The following is a 15,923-nucleotide window of genomic DNA, read 5'->3' on the forward strand; positions in this document are numbered from 1 at the left end:
CAGTCTGTGGGGTCGCAGCGTCAGACATGACTGAGCAACTGAACAACAGCAGCAAGGCAAAATACATCTTCAACTAAAGTAGGTAATGCCAAATTATTTCCTAAAATGGTTGGACCAACTCAATTTTCATCAGCAGTGAAATAAGTTTCTTCCCGTTTTTTTTTTTCCCCAATTTCTTTTACCCATTTGAATTTAAAAAAATTTTCTGCTACATATTTTTACTTTCCAAAAGATTAATATAATTTTCAACTGTTCCCTGAAACATCTATATTTCATTTCTTGCTGTTCGTATTTCAAAGTGAGTCACTAGAAAGCTGATTAAAAGCTCAATATACACGAATAGGGCTTGCTAACAGTGGGTTTCACTGACCACTCAGGGACCTGGGTGTTTCACTGGAAGACCACGTTAAATATCAATGTAAATAGGCCTTCCCTCTGGGGCCAAGCAGTCTCTCCAGAGAGGACTCCCTCAGCTTCTTCCTTCTATGACATTCTGATATTAAAATTAATTTGATTATAAAGGAATTAAGAACATTCCTGTGTAGGCTTTCACTTCAGTTTTCCCTGTTTTCAGTTCAGCACCTCTCCCCTATCTTTTTCCACTGCAGCTAGTTTTGAACTTCCCAAAATCAAGTATTTCCAGTGTCTCACTACCTCTTACATAGATTTTCAAGTCTCTTTCTGATCACCTCATGCCACAGTCTCATCCTTTTGCATTATCTGACTCCTCAAATTTCTGTACCTCTCAAGACTTTTGAAACCCAAGTTTGCTGTCAGTGGAATTTTCTGTAGACATCTAATATTCAGATTTTTGAGCTTTGGTAACTTCTCTATGCCTTCCAAAAACAACTCAACAGCAATTGTCTCCTTTCCTAGTTGCTTAGTCCTTGTGAGTTTACACCTATATTAAAGTAATTCATTTACTCTCATTTTAGAAGAATCTTGGGAGGAAGCAAGTGTGTGTTAAGTCCACTTTAACTGTAATTCCTTCCTTACATATTTTAAGCACATTAAATGTACTGAAACTATAATGACATCATCTGTAGTTGTATATTTGTTATAAATAAACAATGCTTTGCAAGGTAAACCGTTTTCTTAGAAATGATGCTGAAGACATTTAAATACATATGTCCTCCTAATACAAGAGTTGCTTTAGATTTTCAAAAGGAAAAGATTTTTTAAAACGTGTTTCCTAATGATATACACTTCATCCTCAAATACTAATAAACATTGTTAAAACAGATTTATATTACTCCCTTCCCAAAAAAATGTGAACTGCAAAAAACAAGGATACAATTGTACATATGAGCTATATGTTTGAAATACTCCTTTTATATCATATAGAAATGCATTTACCATTTGCAAGCCTGTAAATATTTATGAATATAAACATATTATTATCAACAATTTCAGGGGAAAAAGCTGGAAAATCTTAGATATATCTTAAGAGGAAATAGATATTAGATGGATAAAATTAATGTTTTAAACAGAAAATGTAACTCAAGTTGAAAAAATAAGTTAATCAGAGTCAACGAAAAGAACTTCCTCTCCACCAGCCGATTCTTCATTAAGCATAAAGAAAATCATGCAGTTTCACTGGAGAATCTAGGCTCTAACCTTTGCTATTAGGTATTTATATTGTTGTAACTTATATTTGAAAAATATTGAAATTAATCCAGTTTATTTACCGCCAATGTGTAAGGTATTCTTCAAAGACCACAGGTGCAGTTCAGTCAAGCAGAATGACATCTGATGGCAGAAGGAATCTCTATCCTGTTTAAAAAATAATTAAGAAGAGGTGTCAATTAATTATCTTCTATTGCCAATAAAATAAAGATTGCTTAGAAATAATAAAAAGAATAATTTTTCGCTACTGATATTTGAGATACGGTTCATTTGAATAAACACAATTTAATATATCCTTAGTTAACCACCCAGAAATAAATGAAAAAAAAAGTCACTTTTCCTAGATTTAGTACGTCATCACATTGAGAAACATAGTAAGAAGAATATATATATATTTAGGTTTCCAATAATATATGATTTTTAAAACTGAGTATATTTAGAGTTATTTAGTATTTAAAGATTTTTCAGGAAAAGAAATATCTGCTAGGTAGTTATTAAGTACAAAAACATTTTGTGGTGCATTTTTAATATAAAAAGCAAATATTTGCGATCTTTCACATGCAAACAGACTAATTAAAATGGAATTCCCAAGATGAATGGTATATAGTTACTATTATAGGAAACATATTTACTTAGAAGTAAATTGTGTGAAACCACATTAGCATTCAAATTAATTTGTTCATCTGCATGTCATGATAGATCCAGATATTCTATACTACATTCATTTTTTTAAAAAGATAGCAAAATTTTACATCTTATATTTCCTCCCAGTTCTAACAGCAGGGCATAGTGATGGATATCATTTATACTTTTAAAAAAATTAATTAGAACTTCATTAATTTGGACTAATTGGAGGAAGGCCAATCTGAAAAAAGAAAAATGAAAAGTAACATTTTATAAATATTTAAAAGGAATTTAAGTAACTTTCAAATGTTTGCTTGGAAATACATGTATTATAGTACATGTAAATTTTCCTGTATATTAGAAATACATAAACTATTGACATTTTCTTTATACAGATCATAAAAAGAACTGTTATTTCCAACAAACTTCTGAATATTTTATGACATCTAATATATGAAAATAATAGCTTGAAAAATATTTTATGACATTTATTATATGGAGAAAAAAGCTCTCAGCTTCTTTAACATTCATTTCAGTTCAGTTCAGTCGCTCAGTAGTGTCCGACTCTTTGCGACCCCACGAATCGCAGCACACCAGGCCTCCCTGTCCATCACCAACTCCCATTAGGAGTGACTAAAAATATTTCCCATACTATTTATGAATGATAATCCAAAATAATTTTAGACATAATACAGGCTTTGTTAGTCCTTACTTCACCTTTACTTTTGACCTCAATGCACTTACAATCATCAAGATTCAGATGCATGTTCAACTAATGAGACACAGTTACTAATTACTGAAACGGCAGAGTAATCAATTTCACAGTATAACAGAAGGGCTCAAGCCTGCTTGCAACAGCAGGGCACTGAGAAAGCTACTGAGAAATTATAAAATGTTCACAGGACCTCAGAGAAGCAAAGGATTTCACCAGTTAAATGATGATGATAGCAGCATATAATATTATGGACCTACCTTTGACAAGCATTCCTCTAAAATTTTACACATATTAACTCAAATATGTAACTCTTTGAAGTAGTATCACTATTACTCCTATAATGAGGAAACTAAGACATAGAAAAGACATATAGCCAGCAGGTAGTAGAGGCGGGCTTTGAATCTAAACAGACAGGTTTTCAGACCCGTGCCGGCAACCACAGGACACTTACTATACTGGGGTATACAGAATTGATGCTTTTGAACCGTGGTGTTGGAGAAGACTCTTGAGAGTCCCTTGGACTGCAAGGAGATCCAACCAGTCCATCCTAAAGGAGGTCAGTCCTGGGTGTTCATTGGAAGGACTGATGCTGAAGCTGAAACTCCAATACTTTGGCCACCACATGCGAAGAGTTGACTCACTGGAAAAGACTCTGATGCTGGGAGATATTGGGGGCAGGAAGAGAAGGGGACGACAGAGGATGAGATGGCCAGATGGCATCACTGACTCGATGGATGTGAGTTTGAGTGAACTCCAGGAGTTGGTGATGGACAGGGAGGCCTGGCGTGCTGTGGTTCATGGGGTCGCAAAGAGTCGGACACGACTGAGCGACTGAACTGAACTGAACTGAGGGAGTGTATACACAGTAGTTTGAGTAAAACAACGGTGTTAGATCAAGATGCATGGTAGAAAATCATAGAAAAATGAAGTTGAAAAGAGTAGCAAAAAACAGGCTATAATAAATAGTAAATTTTGGATTGATCTGAATTCACTTTCTTCCTTGTACTTAAGTGCCTTAAAAGTTTAGAGATGAAACAAAAGACCCTTCAACCTCCAGATATGGTATTCTAACCAGAAGATGGCTGTGACATATATAGATATGGGGTAAGAGAGCTAGTGGGCTCATTACCATGAAAGATTCTCTAGCAGGCAATAGAGAAAAAGGGATATTAAAACTAACCTGTATTCTTCAATTCAACTATTATCTTTCTGAGTTGTCACCTGGGAGTGACTAGTGAGCCTGCCATTATTCAAAATATTTCCAAAGCTGTGTTCTTTGAAATTGCTTTCAGTCAGTTTCATGAGACTTATTCAGAATTATTACTTTATAGTTGTACTTTTTTAAAACTAAAATACTTACTGTATTAGAATATGTAAACCGCACCTTTGTCATTCAGATAGGTGAGGCCTGGAATATTGGTTTGAAGAATCAATTAATGGGACTTCCTGGCAGTCCAACAGTTAAGAATCTGAGTTCCCAATATAAGGGACATGGGTTCAATCTCTGGTCAAGGAACTAAAAGATTCTGCATGCCTCATGGCACTGCCTAAGAATCAATTAATAAATTAAATAAATTTCATATTTATTAAACTTAATATGTGGACTCTAGACTCTTAACTACCTGGCTTCTTTTTCTAACCTCTCACACTCACGTACAAATGTGCTCAGTGCTCAGTCAAGTCCGACTCTTTGCGATCCTATGGACCGTAGCATGCCAGGCTCCTCTGTCCATGGAATTTTCCAGACAAGAATACTGGAGTGGGTTGCCATTTCCTACTCCAGGGACTCTTCCTGACCCAGGGATCAAACTCAAGTCTCCTGCGTCTCCTGAATTGCAGGTGGATTCTTTTACCGCTGAGACACTAGGGAAATTCTCTAACTTCTCAGTTTACTCACTAATTTGCATAAATTACTTAACTTCTCTAAGTTTCCCCAAACACAAAATGGGTATAATAAAGTACCTATCACAGAACTATTTTGAGGGTAACTTTATTTAGTTATCTTAATATTGCTGCGTAGTATTTGCTGCTGTTACTCAAATGTCTAGCACCATGTAAATTTATATGGAAAAAACAAAGAAGTATTAAACATGATCTTAAAGGTCCATATAGTCAAAGCTATGGTTTTTTCAGTACTCAGGTAGAGATGTGAGAGTTGGACCATGAAGAAAGCTGAGTACCGAAGAACTGATGTTTTTAAACTGATGTTGGAGAAGACTCTTGAGAGTCCCTTGGACTGCAAGGAGATCAGACCAGTCAATCGTAAAGGAAATCAGTCCTGAATATTCACTGGAAGGACTGATGCTAAAGCTGAAGCTCCAACACTTTGGCCCTGATGCTGGGAAAGATTGACAGCAGGAGGAGAAGGGGACGACAAAGGATGAGATGGCTGGATGGCATCACCAACTCGAGTTTGAGCAAGTTCCAGGAGCTGGTGAAGGACAGGGAAGCCTGGCATGCTGCAGTCCATGGGGTTGCAAAGAGTCGGAAAGGATTGAGCGACTGAACTGAACTACCTTACATAGGAAGAAATGAATGAACAACTTAGTACAAGAGGGATTTTATAATGGAAAAGTACCTATATGTGGACAAGCTTCTACACCAGAGGAAGTATTGAATTAGGCCATGCAAATGGATTAATATTTCACTAGGAAGAGGGAAGAAAAGATATGATGAAACAGGCACATACTTTTTTTTGACACTGAGCACTAAATTCATAACTTGTAGAGTATACTAGAAAATAAAAACACTCTTCAATTTAGTGTTTATTTAGATACTAATAATGAGAATTTATGAATTCTAACAAAGGCTGAAGTTTAGCTGTTAGTAGCTACGTAATAAGGTTTCATCATGCAAATTAGAGATAAAATTTTAGCCAAAAACAGAAGGCCACACTTTTACTTACATATCAAAAGAAGACTACACTTGTAAGTCTACTTTTCAGTTTAAGTCAATCAGTAACAAAGATTTTGTCAAAACATTCCCCTGAGACTTCCCTTGCGGTCCAGTGGTTAAGAGTCTGCATGCCAAAGGAGAGGACATGGTTCAATCCCCAGGTCTGAGAGGATCCCACTTGCCACGGAGTGGCTGGACCCACCCGCATCACAACTCCTGACCCCTGCACCTAGTTGTGATCGGCAAAAAAGAAGCCACCGTAGAGAGGAGACTACGCACCCCAACAAAGACTAGGTAGCTGCAACTGGAGAAGCCTGAGTGGCAACAAAGACCCAGACGAGCCAGAAATAAATAAGAAACATTCCGCAGATGACAGAAATGAAGAGTCAATCACAGCTTCTTTTTAATCCATACTGGCTATTATTTATAAGAGGTAGAGAAGCTTTTAACTTGAAAACCCATAGTTCCAACTGTGTGCTGCTGCTGCTGCTGCTGCTGCTAAGTCGCTTCAGTCATGTCCAGACTCTGTGCGATCCCATAGATAGCAGCCCACCAGGCTCTGCCGTCCCTGGGATTCTCCAGGCAAGAACACTGGAATGGGTTGCCATTTCCTTCTCCAATGCATCAAAGTGAAAAGTGAAAGCGCAGTTGTGTCCGACTCTTTGTGACCCCATGGACTGCAGCCCACCAGGCTCCTCCGTCCATGGGACTTTTCCAGGCAAGAGTACCAGAGTGGGTGGTCCACTGCGTATCTTTACTAAATTTGAAAATCCTAAACTACTCGGAAATTATGGAGGAGAATAAGCAAAACAATGTCTATAGACAGCATAAAATGTCAAGTACAAAGCTCTGACTCTTTGCATTTGGACGTAAGGGGAAATTCCGAGACTAGCACAGTGTAAAGTCTATGATCTGGACTTGAACACAGGATTCATTTGTAGTTTCATTGGAGGTGGGAGGACTGAGAAAAATGTACAAGTTGTTTCTAAAAATGCTCCGATGTATAAACAATATTGCTCCAGTTTCCCACAAAAAAAGAATAGGACAAAGCGGGGAGAGACATTCTACTTAGAACCGCTTTATGGCCCCTGGAATATTTGGTTTAAGGGTCGTGAAGTGGCCACAGGGGTTGGTGCCCAGTAGAACATAAGCAGGTCTGGCAGCCCTTTGGCATTACTGTACTCAGAGTGGTGATATCCAGACAAAGCAGGATCCACACCCAGCAAAAGTAGACACAGTGGCAGCAATAATGTGTTGATGGAGCAGGTGTGGCAGGTGAGGTGAGAAGAAAATGGCTAAGGTGGCTAGTGTTCACTAGTAAATGACTGGACTTATTTATAAATACATGTGACAACTCTTGCAGGTTCCCCAAAATATGTGTAATTAGGGTGGAGGCTTTGCAGGGTCATACATTAGAGGGGAGGCAAAAGATAGTCAAATGCAGCTTATTCATCCTTATTTTCCTCTGAACTTCAAATATCTGCTAATAAGCCCATATAAAATTAAAAAGAATACAGTAAATTTTTTAATATTTGTAAAAATCCATAATTACTAGATAGACATGGTGGGAGGGGACCAAATCAACATCCTGTCTAGTCCTCAACATGTCTTGCCATCTTCAAACTGTGCAGGTTTTTTCAAAGACTCAGACCTTTAAAGGTCTAGCATCTTACTCAAGAATGCCACCAGTTAAAAAGAATGCTGTAATTTCCATGTTTGAAAAATCTGCCTGAAGGAAGCAGTCAAGACTGAGCTCGTATCATTCAAATGGTGTATTAGTGCATAAACAGTTGTTTTTGAAGGAGGAAAGAAAAGAATTTCCCAAGAACTCTGGTTTCTGCATTCTGAGAGGGGATGTGGCCAAGGCTTTAAAAGGCAGTGAAACAGAAAGTGCCTAACAAAGTGGAGAAATATTGCCCTACTCAGTGCCCCTGTGCATTTCTCTAGGGATAAAACCCAATACTCAGGACTTAGAAACCTAAAGTAGTTATACAGGGAAAAATGAATAAAACAATGAATGTCTAAAAATACAGCAAATTTTCTTAATGTTGACTGGGAAAAAGAATTATCCAAGTGAAAAGAATAGCAGAAGGAAAAAGCTAAACAAGAAAAAATGTCTAATAATTTAATTTTCATTTATTTTTAAATATCATTTTGTTTAATTTTATAAGGCAGTTGATGACAGTCTCAGATGTCTCAGAAGGCCATTCTGAATTCAAACGTCCAGTCTTCATGACAGAATAAGAAGCATGATTTCAACTGAACTTGATCTAAATCTCAACTGTTCTCTTGTAAGGGGGAGAATCTATGACAGCCAAATGTTGAGGATAAAAAAATGAGAGGATCTTAGAGAACCTTTCTCACTTTCTAGTTACATCTTCAAAAGGTTTAAAGCCTTCTTTCCAAAACAGATCACAGTATAATAAATACTTATTTGTCTTAAGATTGGGAGTGCATGCTAAGTTACCTGAGTAGTGTCCAACTCTTTGCGACTCTATGGACTGCCTCTAAGTGAATCTTCCCTGGTTTCTTAGGTCAGCTATTTGACTACTTTAGAAAGGAAAGGAAGCCTGAAGGTAAATAAAACCCTAATGTAAAACACGATGGAAAAGAAAAATAAACTAAGAGAAGACACAGCTGCAATTTAACAAAGACAGATGATACCATGGGCTAACAAGACATTTAAAATGAAATGTATGTTAGCAAAATACCTTAAAGAGCCTAAGGAAATCTTTCTTGGGCATAAAGTTAGAACATGTTATTTACTATCAATAGACTTTCTGAGGATTATCTAGTCACCAAAATGTACAAAGTTAAAGACAACTAAATAGCACAAGTTTAAAATAAACCACTAGTTGACTTAGGTATTCTAGTCATCATTAAGTAATTTCAAAATTATCTAAAATATAGTGTATTCCCCCATAATCTCTTGCCTATTGCCATCTACACAGAATTATATTAATTATCTATTAACCATACACATAAACATATCTAATAATGTCACATTAGCAAAAATAAAGATATTTGAAATATTCAACACTGAACCAAACAATTATACAATAATAAAGTTTATGTTAAAGAGCAGAGGAGTCTCAAAGAGACTCAAACTTAGATTGAATTTATTCTAACAAAAGACTGGCGTATTGGGAACACTGGGTCATCTGTACCTCAGAGAGTCCTATGATATCTAGTTATTAATTAAATATCACAAAAGCTTTGAGCACCTTAGGTGTCTGACATTTTACTATGAGTCACAGATACAAGGATTTATAAAGCAGGGTTTCTACTATCAAATAGCTAAAATCTAGCATAGCAAATAAAATAATCACAGAAACAGTAATATGAAGTTTGTAATTAATGCAAATTTAACAACATAAACAAAGAGCTATGGGCATTCAGTAGATGTTCTAGTTGGATAATAAAGAAACTTTCTTATAAAGTAGGAAGACATTTGAAGATCATTAGACTTTGATAAAGACAGAGAAAAAAATGAAACAATATACAAAAACATAAATTAGACAAAAGATGCAAGGCATATTTAAGGAGTAGTCAGCAACTAGTTTGATGCACAAATAGAAGAGATAAATGAGTTCCATACTAAGTAAGTTTTTAAATGCCAAACTTAGGAATTAGGACTTTATATTTTGGTAAGTTTCTACTGCAGAATAATGAATAGTTTCTCATCTGGTAAGGTAATTTAGAAAGGAGAATCAACAGATCAGAACTGTTGTAAGATTAACTTTGTGAATGGGAATATTGGAGGGATTTTTTTATACAACTGATCTATATAAAAATAAACAGACAACACCAATATTTAGCAATAAGGGCTTGTTGGGATGCTGGCAGTTGGAATGTAAATAAAGCAACAGATTCAAGTGATCGTTTGAAGAAGGTATCAAAGGTGTAGGGGAACTGATGAATCGTGGAAGTAAGGAAAAAGGAGGAATCTAGAGTGACTACCATGATACGGGGATCTGCTTACTGCACAGACATGACCCTTGCCTTGAACATGACTCTACTGAGCAGACACGCCTCCATCATCATGTGCTGGTAAAAGAGTACCAGTGCATTCTGTTCACAATGACTGAATCAACTAGTTCAACCAACAACCTCCATTTTCCTAGCTACTGACCTAGCCATAGGCCTAAGCCACTGAATGAGAGCCCAGAAGAAAAACAAAGTCAAGGATAGGTATTTTGGTAATTCTCCAACACAGAGACAATGGGAAACACAGATTAAGGCGATATAGAGCCAGAAGGGCATGGAGGAGAAAATGGTGTGTATGTGTTGAAGTGGTTGTATAGTGATCAAACCTGTTGCTTCTGAATTTTAATACAGAGATGACCTCATTATGGTTTCATGAGAAGTAGTTTTATCAAGGACACAAAGATTAAGTCTTCTAAAGAAGGTGTGGTTCTACTGCTCTAAATGCTGGGCTCTGAGCCCAAAATGCCTCAATTCTAATCCGGCTATAACAAACTTATCCCAAATCATTCAACCTCTCTGCCTCAATTTCTCCACCTACAAAAACAGAGATAATGATACTGACCTACATTTCTAAGAACACTGTAAAGATTAATTAATTCTGTACAATGCTTTGAAGATGAAAAGCACTGAACATTATTAGTGGGTATTGCATAACTAATTGCTTGTAACACTGAAAAGTTCATCCTAAAATTTTACTCAAACAGTAGTTATCAAATAAATGCCCTAGCTCCCTTAGTAACATTTATCTCCAAATGTTACTAAATTATTATTTTAAATGTATCTCGTTTTTTTTTTCCATTATATCATGTTATCTCATAGTATATAAAGATGTAGATCACTCCAGACATCTAGAACACCTTTTCAACCTAAACAATCAGGACATTTATCTGAAAACTAGCATCTACTGAGAATAGTCAATAAATGCTAAAAGGTAATAAATACTTCAAGTTACAAAATTTTAATTTAATAAATAACACTAAGCAATTAAATGGCAGAAGCAACATGCAAAAGCACAAAGCAGTATGTTGAAAATACTGTCTATCATGTCCTTATTTTTATAAGTTATAGAACCTAAAAGCATACAAAAACCTATCTTTGTACGAAAAATGAAGATTGAAACTTTTAAATCCATTAGACACTCTGTGCGATCTTTTGTGTCTTCATGGGTTTTAAAATTATAATAATAATGCACGCTTATTGTTTTAAAAAATGGAAATACAAAAGTATTTGACGTTAAAATGAATTCCCTTCCCAGAGGCCCTCCCCACTCTGAAGGGAGCCATTACACAACATGGCCTTCCAGACTGTGAAGTACTTAACAGCATGTTCATATACATACTGACTTGTTTTGTATTTTAGTAAATCAGTATTTTACTCAACATACAATTTGCTTTTTTTTTCACTGAACACGACAGCATGGATATCCTCTGTTAGCATATAAAGATTTATCTCTTTTTTTTAAAAGGTGCCAGATATTCCACTGTATACTGATCATAATTTACTTAATGAACATGACTGCTCATTTCAGGACTATTTTCATCTTACAAATAAAAATACTATTAAAGTAAATATGCACACCTTACATTTTAATAGGTACTGACAAACTGGCCTCCAAAATGACGGTACCAATTTACATGTCCACCAGTAACATGACTGTCCTTTCCCCCATGTCCTTCCTCAATATGCTATGAGACATTAACAAAGTTTTTAATTTTTGCCAATCTGGAAGGTGAAAAATGAAAAGGTGAAAAAACCTGCAGTTTTAAGTTTCATTTTTCCATTCATTAAAGAGTTCAAACAGCATGTCATGTATTTTTTAACAATTGTTTCTTCTATAAACTACCATTTCCCAACTTTGCCCATCTTTCTACTGAGTTCTCCATCTCATTCTTTGTGCATTAATATTAATCCTTTGTTACATACATTAAACATGTTTCTTTTTAAAATTTATCTTTATACATTAAAATAAGAGAACACAGAATTCACATTTTTTAAAAATCAGGCATGACATCACAGAAAACTCTTTGAACTCAATTTAGCTATTGCTGTGCAGAGTGCCAAGGCCAGGAAAGTTCTTCATAGCTGCTAACAACTGGCCAGGTGATGCTATTTCTAAATGAAGCCAAAAGCAATAGGTTCCTGTTTTAAGAGAAGTTGTGCACCATACTCTCTTAAAGCGGTTAGAAGAAATTCTATACCTAGAAAGAATAATAGGAGTCTCTTCATCTTCCCAAAATAAATCATGGCAAAAATCTTTATAAATCTCATGTTATACTTAAATTTGGAAAATATTTCTCCAGAGCACTGTTCAAACCGTTTAATTCACTTAGGTAAATAGATCACATCAATTTAACATTTTCTTTATTGTAAGCAGTTTTGACATTTGGACAGTTCACCAATGGCTTCTTCATTGTGGCCTGCTTCCTCCTCTTCTACTACTCTTTACATGCAACAAATTAAATTTCACTAATATTTAAAGATCAGTATTGACCTTTGCATAGCCATTTTCTAGGTTCCTGTTAATACAAACATCTTGTTTGCTGATGCTCTTTTCAAATATTTTACTGCACACAATTTTCCATTATTCCAAAGAGACTTGTGTCTAGTTGAAGTGCATTTTTTCCATGATCCTGCAAATAATCACAATGGCTTATATCAGGCGTTTTAGGGGGAAAAAAGTATGCTTGCTTAAGCAAGTAATAACAGCAACCATAAAATAATCTTTGCTCACCACCATCTCCAACACATGTACCCACCCTTCTGATCTTTAAAAATACGGACTTAATTCTTTTTAGGATGTATCTCAACCACAACAATAGAGAGACAGGGAATATAGAAATGCTGGCAATGTGACCATGATAAGTAATTCTAGATTGTAATTCCATAAATATAGTTTTATGCTACACTTGAATAGATAGAAAAAAAATGCAACTTTGAAGAGAAAATAAACTGAATTTCAAGAATTCCTAAAGAGATGAGTTAAAGACAAAAGAACACTGAAATGCTCTTATCTAAACCAATGCTAACTGTCGAAATAATTTGTCAGTTTAGAGTTACTATTTTAAAAAGCATATAAATCAAAGATTATTGCAAAGTGAGCAAGAATGAAAAAAGAGATCCTTTCTCTTCAAATAGGAAAGACAGTGAAAAAATCCTGAAGTTGCCCGCAGCTATACCACCTCAACCTTGTCAGATTTCACTTGTCAACACTTTGATGACAGATTGCCACCTCCTCCTCTAAAAAACAAATCCTACTAACTGATGAAAGAGATGGCTTCTTATGAAAAGTGGAATATTATCCATGCAATTTGATAGTTGTACACTTTAAAATCTTTTTTCCCCAAAGAGACTTGAAAAACATTTTTCTGTGACTTTTATCAAAACTTAGAAGCTAGAGAACCAATGTGAGGAAGTAAAGGGTGATTTAAAATACCTACTAAATTGGTAGTTCATATTCACTATTTAATTCTCACAATAACTCCCTGAAATTATATACTAAAGTGTGTGTGTTTGTTACTTAAGTATTTCTCTGAGCAGGGAATAGCAGTTTTTCCAAGGACTCCATTTATGCACTCCCGTCCCCCATCAACTCTGATGGACTCTAAATTTACAGCTATGGAAACTGATGCATAGAGTGGTAAAATTATTTACACAAGTTCAGTCAGCTTGCTAGGGAACAGGACGAGAATTCCCATTCATGATATCTGCATGGTGCTCATTCAACTTTACTTTCTCTGCCTAACACTGTGCTACAGCCTTTTAGTTAAGCTTCTGCTTAAGAATCTGAGACAGGTGTCACTTTAGGCTTGTATCCATGGCAAAAGGTATACATAGATGGAACCTATTTTCTGGCCAAATATACTTTATTTTGCTAAAGAAAGCCCTTGAGGGAAACTATTCGAATGACTAAGGATTATTTTTCATTGGTGTATCAGTAGTTTGTAAATAAACTGATGTATCTAAAACATGATTATAATCAGTATTTCTTAGGCACTAACGAGTATTCATACTATTTGCTTAGCAAGCTTCGTAGAAAACATAAAAATAAGCTCCAACATGACATATTAATGCCTTGAAAACTGTTAAATAAATTAACTTCTTTTTAAGTTACTGTATCAGAGAAGCTTTATTTCTATGTTGACTTCCCTCATTTGGTAGTGGCTCTCACTAAGTTCTTGGGTCCTTACTCTATGACAAGTTTTTAAAAAAATATAAAGAAGCCCTAAATGCTCACAGTTTTTAAGAATTTTGTGGTGAATCTTTTTATATTGTGATCAGATCCTCCTTCACACTCTTTCTTCCCTGATTGGTTATTTTCACCTTTATAAACGGTTAATCACAACATTATTACTAAGTATACTTTTAGTATTTTTGTTTAACTGGTTGAATGAAGAACCAAAGCAGTTCACTCAGGAAAGAACAGTCTTTTCCTACTGAAATGAAGGCCTATGAATAACTACCAAGGTCCCCAGAGAAGGGATCAATTTCTCCTTAGGATTTAAAATTAATAATCCTTTAATACAGTAGGAAATTATCACCTGATATTTAAAAATCAGTAGAGTAAAAATAAAACAAAGAAGATTCAAAATTATGATCATGTTTTGCCGTAAAACCCAAATACTGCATTAATGAATAATTTGCTGTTTTTAAAGGGCATATTTTATATAAAAAGTTTCTGAGAAGTAAATGGGATAATTATTTGAAAATATGTGGAAAACAATAATTATTCAATTATTCAATGTCAGTTGCCTTTTGCTAAATAGTCAGTATCCATAAATTCTATTTTCAATAATATCTAAGGAAAATTATTTTAGAATTTAGCATTCTGTTTCAGCTTCTAATTATTTTCAGTTTGGTTCAACCCACATTTGTGAAACATCTACTAAGTGGCAACCAAGGGGCCAGGCACTGTGCTAGGCATTCAGAATAAAATAAAATCAAAAACAAGTCCTCGCACTTGAGGAGGGAACAGCTTAGTAAGGGATGGGATGATGGGAAGATAAAAAACAGTGAATACAATTATTGATACATCAGAGTATGGCAAATAAAATGGAACCATGTCAAAGGAAGAGAGTACAGAAAAAAAAGAAAATTGTTAATTATAGCATCTAATGTATTCTCAATCACAAAAAAAGAACCTGAGACCTCTTCAGAGAAAATGAATAACTAGCATATAACCCAATGGAAACAGTGACAGACTTTATTTTCTTGGACTACAAAATCACTGCAGATGGTGACTGCAGCCATGAATTAAAAGACACTTGCTCCTTGGAAGAAAATCTATGACCAACCTAGACAGCATATTAAAAAGCAGAGACATTACTTTGCCAACAAAGGTCCATCTAGTCAGAGCTATAGTTTTTCCAGTAGTCATGTATGGATGTGAGAGTTGGACTATAAAGAAAACTGAGCACTGAAGAATTGGTGCTTTTGAACTATGGTGTTGGAGAAGACTCTTGAGAGTCCCTTGGACTGCAATGAGATCCAACCAGTCTATCCTAAAGGAAATCAGTCCTGAATATTCACTGGAAGGACTGATGTTCAAGCTGAAACTCCAATACTTTGGCCACCTGAGGTGAAGAGCTGACTCATTGGAAAAAACTCTGATGCCGGGAAAGATTGAAGGCAGGAAGAGAAGGGGACAACAGAGGATGAGATGGTTGGATGGCATCACCTACTCAATGGACACGAGTTTGGGTAATCTCCGGGAGCTGGTGATGGACAGGGAGGCCTGGCACGCTTCAGTCCATGGGGTCACAAAGAGTCGCACACGACTGAGCGACTGAACTGAACCCAGTCACATGAATATATTGTATTTTCTTAATTCCAGCATCACCATAATTCACATTTGATGGTTACTGAAATGGTATGTATCTTGTAATCATTGTGTATATTTAATATAGTGCAGCTTTGGTAGTTCTCTATTATAACATTCTTGCTGGGAGGAGAGATCAAAATGGCAGAACAGGAGGACACGGAACTCACCTCCCATCACAAACACATTAAAAAAAAAACACATCTGTGTGTGAAGTAATACTCACTGGAAACCAGAGATAGGAAGAAAGACTTCTGTACA

At 35.6% G+C, this 15,923-nt stretch overlaps 1 protein-coding gene across 5 annotated transcripts in view; it reads right to left on the reverse strand.

The window, feature by feature from the left end:
- Nucleotides 1–15,923, reverse strand: part of WDPCP (WD repeat containing planar cell polarity effector) — a 297,960-nt gene that overhangs the window by 201,142 nt on the left and 80,895 nt on the right. For all 5 annotated transcript variants that reach the window (XM_061432772.1, XM_061432769.1, XM_061432770.1 and 2 more), the window contains exon 2: nt 1,689–1,773. In XM_061432772.1, the coding sequence (XP_061288756.1) occupies nt 1,689–1,749 (61 nt within the window). In that variant the 5' untranslated portion in view covers nt 1,750–1,773. The remainder of the gene's footprint in view (nt 1–1,688; nt 1,774–15,923) is intronic.

This window comes from Bos javanicus, chromosome 11, assembly GCF_032452875.1.
Source record: "Bos javanicus breed banteng chromosome 11, ARS-OSU_banteng_1.0, whole genome shotgun sequence".
Classification (NCBI taxonomy): domain Eukaryota; kingdom Metazoa; phylum Chordata; class Mammalia; order Artiodactyla; family Bovidae; genus Bos; species Bos javanicus.